Genomic DNA, 19,423 nt, shown 5'->3' with positions numbered 1-19,423 from the left:
TCTAAGATTGTAAGCAACAGAAGCCCATTCTTGCTAACTTAAGGAAAAGAGAATTTATTTGAGGGATATTAAGATTCCAGAGATTTAGCTGAAAGACCAGACACAGGTTGGAAACAGAGAAGACCCGTAGTAGCACTAGAAAGCTCAGAAGCAAGATTTAGAGGACTTGTACAATAACAGAAAGTATCTCACAGAATAAAGCTACTGGAATGAATGAATTTTAGCAGTCATTTTCAGTTTCTTTTTCCTTCTGCTCAAGATTCAAATTCAAGAGAGCATGAGTATCTCATTATTCTACCTTAGGTCTCAAGCTTTCTCCTTGCCACAGAGATAGCAAGATGCCTGATTTAAAATGCAGGATACCTGATTTAATTTCACTGTATTGTATCCATGGAAAGTGGTAGTTCCTCAAAAGGAAATTGGAAAGCAAATACATCCCGCTTAGTTTATAATTAAAAGAGTAAAGAATCTTCTTTTTCTACCTCCTTTCAGATTGAGGAACATGCTATACAAGATTTATTGGTTTTCTATGAGGCATTTGGCAACCCTGAAGAGTTTGTCATTGTTGAGAGGACACCGCAGGGACCACTGGCAGTACCTATGTGGAATAAGCATGGATGCTAGTTCACTGTGGAGTGGACATGTATTTTTCTTAATTATGAGTTTGTTCATATAAAGAAAAGCTGTGGAAAAGAGTTCTTAGAGATTTTGTGATATCATTCTACATAGATTAAGAAACAATCTAATTTCTTTACTGCAGTTAAATCATATAATGTTTGTATGATTAAAAAGAAATTTCTCAGAATTGTGATTTTAGTAACTTTATATAAAAATGTGTGAGACAAAAACTTAATAGATTAAGGTTAAATATAATTGTTTCTCCTGAATAATCTAACAGAGGAAAATATGTGATTGAATTGTAAGAAATAAGCAGGGGCAAAGTATTTAAAATAACTTTTTTGTTTGAGAATTTAGAAGAATTTGCCAAATATGTGTTTTTGCTTGACTTTTTAAATATGGCATTGATGAGTTTAAAGTAGGAGCATCAGTTATTACTTCTGATTCATTAATGGCCAGAATTTTGTTTTGGTCTAATAGTTGTGTCACCATTGTTGTTGATTTTTAAAAATCAGGCTATGCATGTGGTCCATGTCTATTCAAAACTTTACCTGCACAAATGCCACATTTCCGTTTGGATCACATCACATGTTCTCCATTTTACATTAAGCAGTAGAGTACAGTGGAAAGGGAATAGGAACACTGATTATTCTGAACAGTTAGTCTGAAGATAATAGTTTTTTTTTTTTAATATAAGATTTGGAGTCATTGTGGGTTATTTTTGGTGGGATGGAGGATCTTAAAAAAGCCTAATTGTGACAAAATCAGTTTCTAAAAGTGTTAGTTTCTGAAAATAAATGCTTAATTACACATGCAGGAATTGAATAGTTTGGAAGAGGGTTTAGATTATCATTGCCTTTACATTACTGTATAATCAGAAGTTCGTTGAACCTTGGTTGTACATATAGACATTTTTCTTTAAAGGAAGTTGTTTGGTTTGTTTCTGAGTGTTTCAATTTTTAAAAAACAAATGTTAAACTTGTGCTTCAGTACCTAGATAAATTGGAAAGGTTAATGTTCTAGCTTCTGGAAGATAAGCCTGGGAGAGACATAAGCAATTCACTGCTATAATTTAGTTGATGTAAAATGATGGAAATTAACTCAATATTTCAGGGTTAGCTCTACCCAAAAGCAGCAGACATGTAAGCAAATGTGCAATAAAAAATGATCATGACCCATTTCACTGATGTGTGTTTGACATTTTTTACTATACCGTCATTTATTATGGAAATAATTATTAATTATTCCTCCTGATGTGCTACACTAATAGCCAGTATATGGTTAAGTTGATGCTGTATTTATTCTAAGGCAGATTTAAAAGGGACAGTTTTCTAAATATGACCTTGTGGATTTTTATAAGTGTGTTTGAGTAAATTGAGAAGAAATGAATTTTATAAATGTTTTATTGATGTTGCAATTAAGAAGCCTTTTGAAGTAATTGATTTATTTCATTTGAAGCTTTGATTCTTCTGTACATGTTAACATCTTGAATACTTACAGAGGCTATAAAGTGATGATTTTCTTTTTTTGTTTTTGAGACAGAGTTTTGCTTTTATTGCCCAGGCTGGAGTGCAGTGGCACTATCTTGGCTCATTCCAACCTCTGCCTCCGGGGTTCAGGCAATTCTCCTGCCTCAGCCTCCCGTGTAGCTAGGACTACAGGCATGTACCACCATGTCCAGCTAATTTTGTATTTTCAGTAAAGACAGGGTTTCACCATGTTGGCCAGGCTGGTCTCAAACTCCTTACCTCAGGTGATCCACCTGTCTCAGCCTCCCAAAATTCTGGGATTACAGGCATGAACCACCGTGCCCAACCAAAGTGATGATTTTCTTGCTGTCCTCCATGCTGCCTGGGAAGCTCTCTTTGTGGGAGGTCTTTGTTAGATGGGTTGTAAAAGAGGGGCAGGAGCTGAACCCAGTCTGTTAGTCTTTAGGCCTTTACAAACCACAACCAGAGCAGTTGCACTTTATGGTCTGTTTTACGTAGTGAGGTATTATATATAATTTTATTTGGAAAAAATAGGGAGTTCTTTTGCTAGTAAAGTTAAACACTGCTATAAATTATATTTCTTCATTAGTAATTCCGTGAAGATAGCTACCTGGCACATTGCTGTCAAAAAGCCCAAGAAAGTGATAGGTTTTTTTTTTTTCTCCCCTAACAGAATAACATTATTCTGCTCCAGTTCATCTCTAATTCTATAACCTCAAGAAAAACCTGACAGAATTGAAGAAATCGACAAATTTAAAAGATCAGTGGGACAGAGAGATCTTTAAGACTTATGAAAGCAATTACAGAACTCTTTTTTTTCTTGAGGAACAATCTCACTCCATCACCCAGGCTGGTGTGCAGTAGCACAATCTTGGCTGACTGCAACCTTCTCTTCCTGGCAGAATTAAGCTTAAAAAAGTGATGGTTGGGTAAGACATTGGGATAAGGGCATGTCAGAGGCAGAATATGCTTAAAATTGCAAAGTGAAGAAGACTGCTAATTAGGTAAAGTCAAATTTGTTGATAAAATACTGGGTTTCAGGACTTTTATTCAAGTCCTTAAGAGATGGTTTTTAAAAATAAATTTAAGAAAATCTAGCTTTAGCAGCAATATGCAGTCAGTTGAGAAAGGTATTGCTAGTTAATGTCTGGGTTGATTCCCTGTAACTTTTGGAGCCAGGGTGTGGATATTTGTTCATGATAAGGTATAGTAAATAGCTGTTTCATAAAATTTTAGATCTGAAGGCTTATTGATTAACTTTATGTATATTCTCTTCATTTTATAAATTGAAGAAAGATGGCCAGGTGTCATGCTCAAGCTTGTAATTCCAGCACATTGGGAGGCCAGTGCTGGAGGATCACTTGAGGCCAACAGTTCAAGACTAGCCTGGCCAACATGGTGAAACTCCGTCTTTACTAAAAATACAAAAATTAGCCAAGTGTGGTAGTGGGCGCCTGTAATCCCAGTTACTTGGGAGGCTGAGGTAGGAGGATTCCTTGAGTCTGGGAGGCAGAGGTGGCAGTGAACCATCATGCTACTGTACTCCAGCCTGGGTGACAGAGTGAGACTTCGTCTCAAAAAAAAAAAAATTGTATGTATAATGGTAGAGCCAAACTTGATCCGATGTTTCTCCCAAATGTGCTTCAAGCTTTGCTCATGCAGTTCTCTACCTAAATTTTTCTTTTTCAGATACAATAATTTCAATACAATATCCATAATTAAGGCAATCAAAATTTTTTAGTGTTTCTGGTTCCCCTCCATACACCCTCAAACATAAACCAAGATAAAATAAAAACAGTAATATACATGTATCAGCTATGTTCTCATTTGCTTGTAACACTTTACCTTTTAGGGTACTTGTCATATTCTGCCATTATTTTTGTTTTTCTATTAATCTAGTCTTTTACTCAATTACTTGTACTTTGAGGACATAGACCAGGCATTCTTTTCTTTCTTGTATATGTTTAAATCTTTTAAAATCTTGAACCGTAACATAAAGAGGTAAGGGTACAAGACAAAAATATTAGCTAAGTAATTTACCAGTAAGTCAAGAAGTGGACCATGACGGGACTTCAGAAAGAGGACCTGGATTTGATTTGCTAACATTTCATTGAAGACTTTTGCATCTGTATTCACGAGGGATATTGGTCTGTGGTTTTCTTTTTCTTTTCCTTTTTTTCCTCTATCTTTTACTCACTTTGATATCACTATAGTATTGTCCTTACGGAGTGCATTAGGAAGGATTCACTTTCATGGAAGTGTTTGTAAATGATTGGTATTCTTATTTAAATATTTGTTACAATTAATTAGTGGTATCATCCAGGTATGGGCTTTTCTCTGTGGAAAGATTTTAAATTATTAATTTTTTTCTATTTCTTTACATGTTACAGGCCTGTTGAGATTTTCTGTATGTTTTTTATTCAGTTTCATTAGTTCGTCTTTCTAGGAATGTATCCAGTTCATCTCCGTTGTCTAGTTTGTTGGCATAAAGTTGTTCATAGTAGTGCCTTACAATCCTTTTAATTTATCTCTCTTATTTTTCCTTAATCATATCAGTCAACATTGAAATTGTCAAAGAAGTTATTGAAGTCAAAAAGGAACTTGAGGTTCATTGATTTTTCTCTGTTATTTTCTTTTTCATTGGTTCTTTTCTCTTTATTATTTTTCTGCTTCCTTTAGCTTCAGTTTGCTGTTCTTTTTCTATATATTTAAACTTAGAGAGATTTCTCTTTTCCTCAAATGCAGGCATATAGACCTATAGATTTCCTTTGAAGCACTGCTTTAGCTGCATCCCATAAATTTATTTATGTTGTGTTTTTATTTTCATTTAATTCAAAATATTTGTTAATTTCCTCTTGATTTCTTCTTTGAACTATGGATTACTTAAAAGTATATTGTTTAATTTCCAAATATTTGTGCATTCTTACCAAATATCCATTTGTTATTGATTTCTAATTTAATTTTGTTAAATTTGGAAAACATATTTTGCATTGTTTCAGTCTTAAGTTTGTTGAAATACCTTTTATAGTCTATAGAGTATATGGTCAGTCTTGGAAAATGTCCCGTGTGTACAGCAGAGGAATATGACTGAATTGACCTCAGTTTTATGAAATAGTAGCTTGTAGGACTTCGTATGTTTCCTATGTTATGGACATAAATTAATTTACCTAAATAAAGGATAAGATGCTGAGCAACAAAAAAGATGGACTGTGTGGTATGAGGCATTGCTTATTTGCAGATCGATTCTTTGTTCTCTACGCCACTATATCTTGTGAGATTAACCTCTAGAACTTTACCAACTAGCTTATTTTCTCTCTGACAGCCAGTTATTACCCTCCAGGTGATTCTAATTTGTACTAAAGTAGGTATTTTGACGCGTAAGAAAAGGGAAGATATGCACAGGCTTGATAGCCATTTGGGGCACTATCAGAATATTGGCATGCTGGCTGGAGAAAGAGAATGAAACATTTTTTCCTCCCTCATGATGTTGTTTTCAGCCAATCATGGGAAGGTCACAGCTCCTGTCAGGCAGCTCTCGTCATACAACAGTCTCTCTGACTTCTGGGATGTTGCTTTCCCTCACCCTCAGGCCTAAGAATGGCAAAGGATCTCGCATTGTATCTAGCCCAACTAACTGCAGTGTCCATTGTGGTTTTCCTACATCCTGCCCACACTTTTATAAAGAATATAATAATAATTCTCCCGAGTTGAGAGTGCTGTTTCCTGCTTGGACTCTGATTGAAAGATGATCAAAGTAATGGAGAGAAGTAATAGAATGTAGAGTTTTTTTTGTTGTTTTGAGTTTTTTTTTTTTTTTTGGGGGGGGAGGAAGGCAGGAAGGAAGGGAATAAGGACGGTAGGGAGGAAGGAAGGGATGAAGGAAGGAAGGAAGGGAGGAAGCGGGGAGGGAGGGAGGGAGGGAAGGGAAGAAAGGAAATCAAGCAATGAAAGAGACATTGCCGACCTGGATCTAGAGGTTTACAAGTTGATTTCTTTTTTTTTGAGAGAAGGAAAGAAAAAAAAAAATAAGTAAAGGAGAGGAAGAAAGAGGAAGAGAAAGAGGGAGAGTAAATGGAAATATTGCTTTATTTTGAAAAAAATTGGGTATTAATAATGGCCAGTCAATGTTTCATTTAAACTTATGGGTAGGTGTGATGTGGTATTGACAAGAATGTATATTTTGTGTAATTGAAGTGGAGAGCTCTATAAATATTTATTAAGTTTACTTGTTCTGGATCTGAGTTCGAGTCCTTGATATCCTTATTAATTTTCTGTCTCATTGAATCTAAGTCTCCTATCTGGGTGTTAGGATCGTTAGCTCTTGTTGTTGCATTGATCCTTTTACCACTATATCTTTGTTTCTTTAAAATCTATTTTATCCGATACAAGAATTGCAACTCCTGCTTTTTATTTATTTATTATTTATTTTTGCTCTCCATTTGGTTGGTAAATCTTTCTCCATCCCTTTGTTTTGAGTCTTTGTGTATCCTTGCATGTGAAACAGGTCTTTGTGTATCCTTGCATGGATGTAACATGCCATTGGGTTTTGGCTGTGTCTTTTGATTGGGAATTTAGTCAATTTAAATTTAGGGTTACTGCCATTTGATGTTGACTGGCTGTTTTATCCATTCGTTGGTGTAAATTCTTCTTTATGTTGGTGCTCTTTACTTTTTGGTGTATTTTTAGAAAGGCTAATACTGGTTGTTTCTTTCTGTGTGTAATGCTTCTTTCAGAAGCTCTTGTAAAGCAGGCCTGGTGGTAATAAAATCTCTGAGTACTTGCTTGTTCATAAAAGATTTTATTTTTCCTTCAGTTGTGAAGCTTAGTTTGGCTGGATATGAAATTCTGGGCTGAAGGTTCTGTTCTTTGAGAATGTTGAATATTGGCCCCCACTCTCTTCTGGCCTGTAGAGTTTCTGCTGAGAGATCTGCTGTAAGTCTGATAGGCTTGCCTTTGTGGGTAATCTGACCTTTCTCTCTGGCTGCCCTTAGTATCTTCTCCTTTGTTTCAACCCTGGTGAATCTAACGATTATGTGCCTTGGGGTTGCTCTTCTTGAGGAATAGCTTTGTGGTGTTCTCTGTATTACCTGGGGTTGAATGTTGACCTGCTTTGCTAGTTTAGGAAAATTTTCCTGAATAATATCCTGAAGGGTATTTTCCAGCTTGGATTCATTCTCTCCGTTGCATTCAGGTACACCTATCAAACGTAAATTTGATCTTTTCACATAGTCCCACATTTCTTGGAGACTTTGCTCATTCCTTTTTATCCTTTTTTCTCTAATCTTTTCTTCATGTTTTATTTCATTAAGTTGGACTTTGACCTCTGATATCCCTTCTTCTGCTTGAACAATTCGAGTGTTTAAACCTGTGCATACTTCTCGGAGTTCCTGTATTGTATTCTTCAGTTCCATTAATTCACTCATACTCCTCTCTAAGTTGTCTATTCTCAATAGGATTTCATCAAACCTTTTTTCAAAGTTCCTAGTTTCTTTACGTTGGGCTACAACATGTTCTTTTAACTTCCCGAAGTTTGTTATTATCCATTCCTTGAAGAGTGATTCTGTCATCAGGAGGCGCTCGTTCTCCATCAAGCCTTGTTCCATTGTTGATGTGGAACTGTGATCCTCTTTAGAGGGAGAGGCGTTCTGACTTTGAGTATTCTCAGCTTTTTTACGCTGGTTTCTTCCCGTCATTGTAAATTTATCCTCCTGTTGTCTTTGAAATTACCAACTTTCAGATTAGGTCTCTTGAGTGGACGTCCAGGTTGTTAGTTCCCAGGGCCAGAGCAGCGGCGTTAAAACTGATGGTGCTTTTCTGCCCAGGATTCTCCTGTCAGGCTTCCTTCTTGTTTCTGTAGTAAGCAACTCTGCCTTCCTGGGGCTCCAAACCTCGGTCAGAAGGGGAACCGGTCCCGTTTACTCTGCGCCGAGCGCTGCCGCTTCGAGGTGCCGGCGGAACCGCTGCGCCGACCACGAGAGTCGCGCTGGCGACTAGTGTGTTTCCACCACTGGGGGATCTTCTGCTTCGTGAGCGACCAGACTTTGTCTGAAAGTGTGGCGTCCTCTAGTTCTCCGCGCCTTCCCTGAGAGCTGCAATCCTGGGATGTTAGCGATCGGCCATCTTGGATCGTTCTCCGAGTTTTTTTTTTTTTTTTTTTTTGAGGTGGACTTTTCACACTGGTCACCCAGGCTGGAGTGCAGTGGTGCAATCTCGGCTCACTGCAGCCTCTGCCTCCCGGGTTCAAGGATTCTCCTGCCTCAGCCTCCCAAGTAGCTGGGATTACAAGCATGTGCCACCATTTCTGGCTATTTTTTTTTTTTTTTTTTTTTTTTTAGTAGAGATGGGGTTTCACCATGTTGGCTAGGCTGGTCTCGAACACCTGGCCTCAAGGGATTTTTGATTCCAGGATATTTTATGTAGAAATTTGGCAGTGAACAGATTAATGAGACGCATAGGTGGTAGCTTTTAAATAGATGGTGCATTTGTTTTATATGTATATATTTTAAAAAGGAAGTTTGCACAACAACAACAAAAAGGTCTGTGCGTCTAGAAGGCAGAAAGGGAGGAGTCAATGCATATAGAAAGAGATTGGAGATACTGGAAATACAGAAATAATGGTAGAAGGAGAATGAAAATAAAGCTGAGACAAAGTAAAGCTTACAGGAAAGGAAAGCAGTGCTACTATATTTTCTTAAACTGAGGGCAAGAAATTGAGGATAATTTTATTGATTCCTAGAATAGCAACATCAACATTACTGGGAACTTGTGATAAATACAAATTCATGGGCTTCGCTCCAGTTCTGAATTGGAAACTTAGGAAGGGTGTCCAGTAATCTGCTTTAACAAGCCCTCCAGGTGATTCTGATGTGTGCTAAATTAGGTATTTTAAGGCAAAAGAGATGGGAAGATATGCACAGGCTTGATAGTCTAGAAATGTTTTCTGTTGCATAGCAAGGGTTGGTAACTGGAAGACAGTGGAAAACATTTGCGATACAATTTAAAAGCCTCAAATTTTGTTCATTACCAAATTGGGAATGGGAGGCTTTTCATCAATTGATAGTGAAATTTCATTAATTGATAGTGATAATTGAAGTTGCTTACTTTTTAAAGTCTCAAACGTTTAGTACAATTTGAAAAGATTTTGAGATTTCCCTGGGTTCCCTAGAGTTGCCTAATATTAATTATTTATAACTTCTATGAAGAGAACAAACGTTCTTCCAGCTACATGGTCTGTTAGAAAATAAAAATTAAATGGCTCAGACTAAGAATATGTGAAAGAAATTATAGGACCAGATTCATTTTCAGATAAATGATCAGTTGCCAAGTAATCAACTACCTTTTTTACATTCTCTCAGCTCACCCATTCTTTATACATTTAATTATGTGTGTATGTGCTTTTTAGATCCTACAGTGGTGAAATTATCTTTAATTTTTAGTTTAATTTGCATAGGAAATTAAGAACTGGATACATTTAAAATTTTTGAATATAAATTTATACTGCAAGTATTTTTCAAAATACTTATAATGTACTTTAGCTGTGGTGCTCAACTTAGAATGTATTTGGAGGCCCTAAAAGATAAAATCTGATAAATATATTCATTTTAAAAAGAAAGGCATTTGAAATAGCAACATCTATAATACCCTTTTAAAAGGCTGAAAAATTAAGGGAATCTCCAATCCCTTCATCTTCAAGTGAAAAGATGAAAGAAACATTTGGAGGCGATATACCTTTTTCCTTTTAGTAGATACTTTGAGGCACAATTTAATGTGCAGTAGTATTTCTTTCTTTCTTTTTTTCTTTTGAGATAGAGTCTCCCTCTCTTCCAGGCTGGAGTGCAGTGGCATGATCTCTGCTCACTGCAACCTCTGCCCCCTGGGTTCAAGTGATTCTCCTGCCTCAGCCTCTTGAGTAGCTGGGATTACAGGTGTCGGCCACCACACCTGGCTAATGCTTTGTATTTTTTAGTAGAGATAGGGTTTTGCCATGTTGGCCAGGCTGGTTGAACTCCTGACCTCAGGTGATCCACCCACCTCAGCCTCCCAAAGTGCTAGGATTACAGGTGTGAACCACTGGGCCCGATCACAGAGCTCTCTATTAAGTATAAAGATAGAATAAAGGTATTTTCAAATAAGCAAAGTCTCTAGTAAACCTACCATATACCCTTTCTTAGAGGCTGCTGGAAAATGTACTTCAATAAATGAAGAAATAGATATGAAGACATGATATCCAGGAAATGGGGTAACCAACAATGGAAAGAGGGAGAGACAAGTGGAAATCTCCAGTTAATGGAGAAGGGAAAGTTCATCACACCCAGAGAGCAACCTATTCTGGTGAAGTGGGGAGGAAGGCAGGCCTTAGGAAGGTGACTGAAAAAGTGACAGTTGGATTATCTGCCAGCTTTAACAGATTGAAAAAACCTGTTGAGAGAAGCTTTACAGAACTGTCAAAGGTTGGCTAAATCTTTTATCCAAAGAGTTAAAAACAACAAAAAGCAACCTGTTACATTATCTAGTGGCAGCAGAAAACAAAGCAGAAAGAAGAGACCATTAAATGAGCAGAAGTTTGGCTCTGGGCTCAAGTCAGGGGACAACTATTTTGGTTTAAATCTTTTACAAGGTTTGATTTTTTTTCAAGCTATGCAAATATATTACTTTTATAATTTAAAAAAGTTTATAAGCTTGAGAATGTAAGTAGATAGATGGCTTTGTGGTAAAGAGAACCAGACATAACTCTTACTCAATATAAATGTTAACTGTATGTTTTTAATATTTTAAAATTTGAGACTACCTGCAATTACTTTGAACTTGGTTAACATCAAAGCTCTAATAATTAAGCCAAATTTCCTTCATGAAATAAGCCCAGTTTTTGAAAATGCATCTATCTTCACACCTGTTTTTTAACTACCAGATATTTTCAAACTCTGTGTAGGTTATTTACATATATTAACTTTTGTTGTTGTTGTTTGAGACAGAGTCTTACTCTGTTGCCCTGGCTGGAGTGCAGTGGCGTGATCTGGGCTCACTGCAAACTTTGCCTCCTGGGTTCAAGCGATTCTCCTGCCTCAGCCTCCTGAGTAGCCAGAATTACCCGCCACTACACCTGGCTAATTTTTTTTTGCATTTTTAGTAGAGACAGCATTTCACCATAATGGGCAGGCTGGTCTCTAACTCCTGACCTCAGGTGATTCGTCCACCTCGGCCTTCCAAAGTGCTGGGATTACCAGTGCGAGCCACTGCGCTGGGCTTAACTCTTGTTTTACAGCATTTAAACTTGTTTCATAGTTTTAAAATTTATTAAAGGTAAACCTTGACTCCATTATGATGCATTAATGCAGAGAGACAAGTTGTGTATTCTGATAAATGACCAACTTATGCCATGTAGTTATAGCACATTTGAAGAAATCAATTCTAATATTCATTAATTGCTGAGTTGCCTTAGCAACTGGATTTACTAACCGGCAACTTAGGAACTTAGCAACTAGTAACTTAGCAACTTACTAACTGGACTGCCAATTAGAAAAGAAACTGATCTGAAGGAGGATAACAAAATTAGTTAAGATTCATGAATACTTGTGCCAATTTCTATTAAACAGTTTTAAAATTGGTTTTAACTTTGTGTTCCACTGGGCCTCAAATTGTTGGAATCACAAGAACATATGAATCCTAAATGTATTCTGAAAGTAGATATTAGGGCTTTTTTTTTTTTTTTTTTACAAGTTATTGGTTGTTAAGAAATCCACATTTTCATGCTTCAATAAAAGTTTTAAAGTTTCCAAATGTGGCAACATTTTTAGATTCATAACAACAGATGGCATGCTACTTTCGAATTTTAAGTTGTGAATTGTATTATAATTATTAGCTTAAGACTGGAAAGGTAATAGCATATTTGTATTCTGTATGAAAACCTCTAAAGTTGCTAGGTGGACAAGTGTTTAAATAGAATAACACAAAGTATATTTGTCAATTGTTTTTTATTTTCATTGCATCGTGACCTGAATAAGCTTTAAAATGTTACAAAATTAGAAGGCAAAGTAAAATTTGGTTTATTTTTAAGCCAAATCATGAACTTCAAATTAGGCTGAATTTTGCTCCACTCTAGTATGCAGCTTACTCTAATGACCCAGTCTTCAAATTCTGGAAAACAGTAAGTTCTGGTATATTAAAAAGTGTATTTTGTGTCCTTTAAGTAGTTTAGGACATGGAAGTAAAATTCACCCATTGAAAACAATTTTAATAATAGCAAATGAAAGCATCTTAATTTAGTTCAATTAGCAAAAATTTGTGTCTGACACTGTTAAATGCCTTGGTTTAGACCCTTTAAAAGTATTCTATAGGTAGAAATTATAGCTAGTTCTATTAAAAGTAAGTATTGTCTTAGTTATTGTAGCTCAATTTGTCATTTCTTATATTTTGATAAAATAATGTTAATTTTAATTAATTTTTAGAGAAAATGAGTTTTAGCCATTGTGTCTCTAACATGCTGTTTGCTACATAGGTTACTGACCTCAATTAAATCATTTACGGGGTTTAAAAATATCTTTAAAACAAATTACTAATTACATTTACCATTAGAAAGAGGAAAAACATTCAAGTTTTGTAATTCTAGTATTCGTTTTATTTATAGCCTAGTGAAACAGAAATACCAGTAAGCTGGAATGGAAAGGTGAATTTTCCTTTTCCTTGTAAGAGTAACATAGCAGTGACTTCTAGGTTTGCTCATTACTCTATGCTGTAACTATAAAATAGAACAGTGTATTTGACTAATTTTGCAATTGTATTAAAAATGAAAAAACATGATTAGGCTTTGTGTCTTCACCCAAATCTCAACTTGAATTATAATCCCCAAAATATGCATGTGTCAATGGAAGGACCAGGTGAAGGTAATAAAAAAGTAATAAAAGTAATAAAAGACCAGGTAGAGGTAATAAAAAAGTTCTCGTGATAGTGAGTGAGTTCTCATGAGATGTGATGGTTTTACAGGCGGCTCTTCTCACTTAGCTCAGCACGTCTCCTTCTTGCCACCATGTGAAGAAGGTGCCTTGCTCTCCCTTTGCCTTCCATCATGACTGTAAGTTTCCTGAGGCTTCCCCAGCCATGCTGAACTGTGAGTCAATGAAACCTCTTTCTTTTATAAATTACCCAGTCTCTGGCAGTTGTTTATAGCAGTATGAAAGGGGACTAACACAAAAACATTTAGAAAACAAGGCACTTAGTATGGTATTATGTTAGTTGTATGTCCATAACTTCGCATCTAAAACCATCATCATCATCATCATCATCATCCTCATCATCCCACTCCTTACCCAGCATTTGTTTAAATATCTAGTTGACAGAGGGTAGACTTTGAGGACAGGGACTAGAAACTATAGGGTCTGTCTAGAAACACATCCGAGCTGAGAGTTGTAGGAAATAATGTGGTATGTTATATGAGCCATGTAGAGACACAGGCAATAGGTACTAAAATTAAAACCAGGGACTGAGATTTAAAGAAAATAAATTATTTGGTATATGTTAAATCCTATTTTACATTAGTTAAATAGACACCCTCCCCACCATGACTTTGTTTTCTTAAACTTTTCACAGTAGTACACTATTCAAGGTGAAAATCAAGCTTATTAAGGAGTTACTTGTTCTTTTAACAGCACTTGCCTTCAGACTTGGTATAAATTTGCTAATTCTCTAGGGTTATCTTCTGAAACCAAAGGAACACACACACACACACACACACACACACACACACACACACATTTTACTACTTTTTGCCATAGGGATTATTACCTCTATTGGTAAGATGCTATAATGCCATATAAGTGAACTGTTCAATGAATTCTTGTGACACAGTAGCACTTTGGTGCCATGCGTACAGGATTACATAGTTTATAGAAATACAAGTATTTTAAAACAAGGCAGAATGGGGCCAGGCGCGGTGGCTCACGCCTGTAATCCCAGCACTTTGGGAGGCCGAGGCGGGTGGATCACGAGGTCAAGAGATCGAGACCATCCTGGTCAACATGGTGTGAAAGCCCGTCTCTACTAAAAACACAAAAAATTAGCTGGACATGGTGGTGCGTGCCTGTAATCCCAGCTACTCAGGAGGCTGAGGCAGGAGAATTGCCCGAGCCCGGGAGGCGGAGATTGCGGTGAGCCGAGATTGCACCATTGCACTCCAGCCTGGGTAACAAGAGCGAAACTCCATCTCAAAAACACACACACACACACACACACACACACACACACACACACACAAACAAGGCAGAATGTATGTTCAGTACAGCGTTCCCTAAAATGTCTTCTATGAAATGCTGGCTATGAGGAATGCTGATTGTTTTTCTCAAAAAGCCCTATGGCTAAAATAATTTGGGAAATGCTGGGTTAAACAATTACTTATTTTAGCAGGACTTCTTGGAGGCTTTAGTATGCTAATATGCATTGAAAACTCTCAAGAAGGGACTTCTACAACATATTTTATTTTAAAATGTATACTAAATTCGTTTAACCAATGAAGGCTTTTGTTGAGCAGTATCTCTAGGGACTGAAATTCTATGGTAATTATTCTGGATCATAGAGGCATCAGCGTTAGATATAAAAACTCCGTAATTAAACTAGAAAGTCATTTTACCTTTTTGAGTCCCAGGTTCTTATCTGCATATTAGGAATAATAATTTCTATCTAATGAGAGTATTACAGATTGCTAGTTCATTAGAGATTTCTACAGCATAGCTTATAATAAACACTAAAAGATGCTTACTTATCAAAACAGCATTAATTGCTGAAGTGATCACAAGTGCAGCCAATATAGTTCCTTAACATAATGTAACGAGCCTAGAGAAGCTGAGCAGTATGTCACCAAACACAACCGTGATGTAATAGAAAACCTTCATCCATTTTATATTAAAATGCAAATTTTGCTTTGGTTTATTATTTATATTTTTGTGGTATATAATAGATGTATGTATTTGTGGGGTACATGTTATGTTTTGATACATTCATACAATGTGTTGTAATCAAACCAGGATAATTGGAATATCCATCACCTTAAAATTTTTCTTTATGCTGGGAACATTTGCACTATTCTCTACAAGCTGTTTTGAAATATAAAATAGATTATTATTTACTGTAGTTACTCTACTGATTTGTCAAATACTAGGTCTTAGTTTTTCTATCTAACCGTGTATTTGTAACCATTAACCAACATCTCTCTTCATCTTTCCCCATCCACACACACCCCCTGGCCAGTCTCTGGTAGTTACTGTTCTACTTTCTACATCCATATTAACTTTTTGAGTTACCACCTATAAATGAGAATGTGCAATATTTGTCTTTCTGTGCTTAGCTTATATCACTTATCAAAATGACCTCCAGTTTCATACATGTCACTGCAAATTACAGGATTTCATTTTTTTTTAAAATTTTTTATTGGATTTTAGGTTTTGGGGTACATGAGCAGAGCATGCAAGACAGTTGCGTAGGTACACACATGGCAGTGTGCTTTGCTTTTCTTCTCCCCTTCACCCACATTTGGCATTTCTCCCCAGGCTATCCCTCCCCACCTCCCCCTCCCACTGGCCCTCCCCTTTTCCCCCCAATAGACCCCACTGTTTAGTACTCCCCTTTCTGTGTCCATGTGTTCTCATTTTTCATCACCCACCTATGAGTGAGAATATGCGGTGTTTCATTTTCTGTTCTTGTGTCAGTTTGCTGAGGATGATGTTCTCCAGATTCATCCATGTCCCTACAAACGACAGGAACTCATCATTTCTGATTGCTGCATAATATTCCATGGTGTATATGTGCCACATTTTTCCAATCCAGTCTATTATCAATGGGCATTTGGGTTGATTCCAGGTCTTTGCTATTGTAAACAATGCTGCAATGAACATTCGTGTACATGTGTCCTTATAGTAGAACGATTTATAGTCTTTTGGATATATACCCAGTAATGGGATTGCTGGGTCAAATGGAATTTCTATTTCTAAGGCCTTGAGGAATCGCCACACCGTCTTCCACAATGGTTGAACTAATTTACACTCCCACCAACAGTGTAAAAGTGTTCCTTTTTCTCCACATCCTGTCCAGCATCTGTTGTCTCCAGATTTTTTAATGATCGCCATTCTAACTGGCGTGAGATGGTATCTCAATGTGGTTTTGATTTGCATCTCTCTGATGACCAGTGACGATGAGCATTTTTTCATATGATTGTTGGCCTCATATATGTCTTCTTTCGTAAAGTGTCTGTTCATATCCTTTGCCCACTTTTGAATGGGCTTGTTTGTTTTTTTCCTGTAAATCTGTTTGAGTTCTTTGTAAATTCTGGATATCAGCCCTTTGTCAGATGGGTAGACTGCGAAAATTTTTTCCCATTCTGTTGGTTGCCGATCCACTCTAGTGACTGTTTCTTTTGCTGTGCAGAAGCTGTGGAGTTTCATTAGGTCCCATTTGTCTATTTTGGCTTTTGTTGCCAATGCTTTTGGTGTTTTGTTCATAAAGTCCTTGCCTACTCCTATGTCCTGGATAGTTTTGCCTAGATTTCCTTCTAGGGTTTTTATGGTGCCAGGTCTTATGTTTAAGTCTTTAATCCATCTGGAGTTAATTTTAGTGTAAGGTGTCAGGAAGGGGTCCAGTTTCTGCTTTCTGCACATGGCTAGCCAGTTTTCCCAACACCATTTGTTAAACATGGAATCCTTTCCCCATTGCTTGTTTTTGTCAGGTTTATCAAAGATTGTATAGTTGTATGTATGTTGTGTTGCCTCCGGTGCCTCTGTTCTGTTCCATTGGTCTATATCTCTGTTTTGGTACCAGTACCATGCTGTTTTGATTACTGTAGCCTTGTAGTATAGTTTGAAATCCGGTAGTGTGATGCCCCCCGCTGTGTTCTTTTTGCTTAGAATTGACTTGGCTATGTGGGCTCTCTTTTGGTTCCATATGAAGTTCATGGTGGTTTTTTCCAGTCTGTGAAGAAAGTCAGTGGTAGCTTGATGGGGATAGCGTTGATTCTGTAAATTACTTTGTGCAGTATAGCCATTTTCACGATATTAATTCTTCCTAACCATGAACATGGAATGTTTCTCCATCTGTTTGTGTCCTCTCTGATTTCATTGAGCAGTGATTTGTAGTTCTCCTTGAAGAGGTCTCTTACGTTCCTTGTGAGTTGTATTCCAAGGTATTTTATTCTTTTTGTAGCAATTGCGAATGGCAGTTCGCTCTTGATTTGGCTTTCTTTAAGTCTGTTGTTGGTATAGACGAATGCTTGTGATTTTTGCACATTGATTTTATATCCTGAGACTTTGCTGAAGTTGCTTATTAGTTTCAGGAGTTTTTGGGCTGAGGCAATGGGGTCTTCTAGGTATACTATCATGTCGTCTGCAAATAGAGACAATTTGGCTTCCACCTTTCCAATTTGAATACCCTTTATTTCTTTTTCTTGCCTGATTGCTCTGGCTAGAACTTCCAGTACTATATTGAATAGGAGTGGTGAGAGAGGGCATCCTTGTCTAGTGCCAGATTTTAAAGGGAATGCTTCCAGTTTTTGCCCATTCAGTATGATATTGGCTGTTGGTTTGTCATAAATAGCTTTTATTACTTTGAGATACGTTCCATCGATACCGAGTTTATTGAGGGTTTTTAGCATAAAGGGCTGTTGAATTTTGTCAAATGCCTTCTCTGCGTCAATTGAGATAATCATGTGGTTTTTGTTTTTGGTTCTGTTTATGTGGTGAATTACGTTGATAGACTTGCATATGTTGAACCAGCCTTGCATCCCTGGGATGAATCCTACTTGATCATGATGAATAAGTTTTTTGACTTGCTGTTGCAATTGGCTTGCCAACATTTTATTGAAGATTTTTGCATCTATGTTCATCATGGATATTGGCCTGAAGTTTTCTTTTCTCGTTGGGTCTCTGCCGGGTTTTGGTATCAGGATGATGTTGGTCTCATAAAATGATTTGGGAAGGATTCCCTCTTTTTGGATTGTTTGAAATAGTTTTAGAAGGAATGGTACCAGCTCCTCCTTGTGTGTCTGGTAGAATTCGGCTGTGAACCCGTCTGGACCTGGGCTTTTTTTGTGTGGTAGGCTCTTAATTGCTGCCTCAACTTCAGACCTTGTTATTGGTCTATTCATAGTTTCAGCTTCCTCCTGGTTTAGGCTTGGGAGGACACAGGAGTCCAGGAATTTATCCATTTCTTCCAGGTTTACTAGTTTATGCGCATATAGTTGTTTGTAATATTCTCTGATGATGGTTTGAATTTCTGTGGAATCTGTGGTGATTTCCCCTTTATCATTTTTTATTGCATCTATTTGGTTGTTCTCTCTTTTATTTTTAATCAATCTGGCTAGTGGTCTGTCTATTTTGTTGATCTTTTCAAAAAACCAGCTCTTGGTCTATTGATTTTTTGAAGGGTTTTTCGTGTCTCAATCTCCTTCAGCTCAGCTCTGATCTTAGTTATTTCTTGTCTTCTGCTGGGTTTTGAGTTTTTTTGATCTTGCTCCTCTAGCTCTTTCAATTTTGACGATAGGGTGTCAATTTTGGATCTCTCCATTCTCCTCATATGGGCACTTATTGCTATATACTTTCCTCTAGAGACTGCTTTAAATGTGTCCCAGAGGTTCTGGCACGTTGTGTCTTTGTTCTCATTGGTTTCGAAGAACTTCTTTATTTCTGCCTTCATTTCGTTGTTTACCCAGTCAACATTCAAGAGCCAGTTGTTCAGTTTCCATGAAGCTGTGCGGTTCTGGGTCTGTTTCTGAATTCTGAGTTCTAACTTGATTGCACTATGGTCTGAGAGGCTGTTTGTTATAATTTCAGTTGTTTTGCATTTGTTGAGCAGTGCTTTACTTCCAATTATGTGGTCAATTTTAGAGTAGGTGTGATGTGGTGCTGAGAAGAATGTGTATTCTGTGGATTTGGGGTGGAGAGTTCTGTAAATGTCTATCAGGTTTGCTTGCGCCAGGTCTGAGTTCAAGCCCTGGATATCCTTGTTGATTTTCTGTCTGGTTGATCTGACTAGTATTGACAGTGGAGTGTTAAAGTCTCCCACTATTATTGTGTGGGAGTCTAAGTTCTTCTGTAAGTCATTAAGAACTTGCCTTATGTATCTGGGTGCTCCTGCATTGGGTCCATATATGTTTAGGATAGTTAGCTCTTCTTGTTGTATCGATCCTTTTACCATTATGTAATGGCCTTCTTTGTCTCTTTTGATCTTTGTTGCTTTAAAGTCTATTTTATCAGAGATGAGAATTGCAACTCCTGCTTTTTTTTTTTGCTTTCCATTTGCTTGGTAAATCTTCCTCCATCCCTTTATTTTGAGCCTTTGTG

General features: G+C 37.0%; 1 protein-coding gene across 7 annotated transcripts in view; it reads left to right on the top strand.

Annotated features, from left to right (window-relative positions):
- IBTK (inhibitor of Bruton tyrosine kinase) overlaps positions 1-1,801 on the top strand; it is an 85,563-nt gene extending 83,762 nt beyond the window's left edge. For all 7 annotated transcript variants that reach the window (XR_013534858.1, XR_004741900.3, XM_078370720.1 and 4 more), the window contains one exon: positions 493-1,801. Coding sequence is in view for 5 of the 7 variants with exons in the window: in XM_078370720.1 (XP_078226846.1) it covers positions 493-624 (132 nt within the window). In the remaining 2 variants the exon portion in view is untranslated. The remainder of the gene's footprint in view (positions 1-492) is intronic.
- Positions 1,802-19,423: the final 17,622 nt, after the last annotated feature.

The sequence above is a fragment of the Callithrix jacchus genome, chromosome 4 (genome assembly GCF_049354715.1).
Source record: "Callithrix jacchus isolate 240 chromosome 4, calJac240_pri, whole genome shotgun sequence".
Lineage (NCBI taxonomy): Eukaryota > Metazoa > Chordata > Mammalia > Primates > Cebidae > Callithrix > Callithrix jacchus.
Note: the sequence above shows the minus strand (reverse complement) of the source record. Positions and strands in the feature narration are given on the sequence as shown.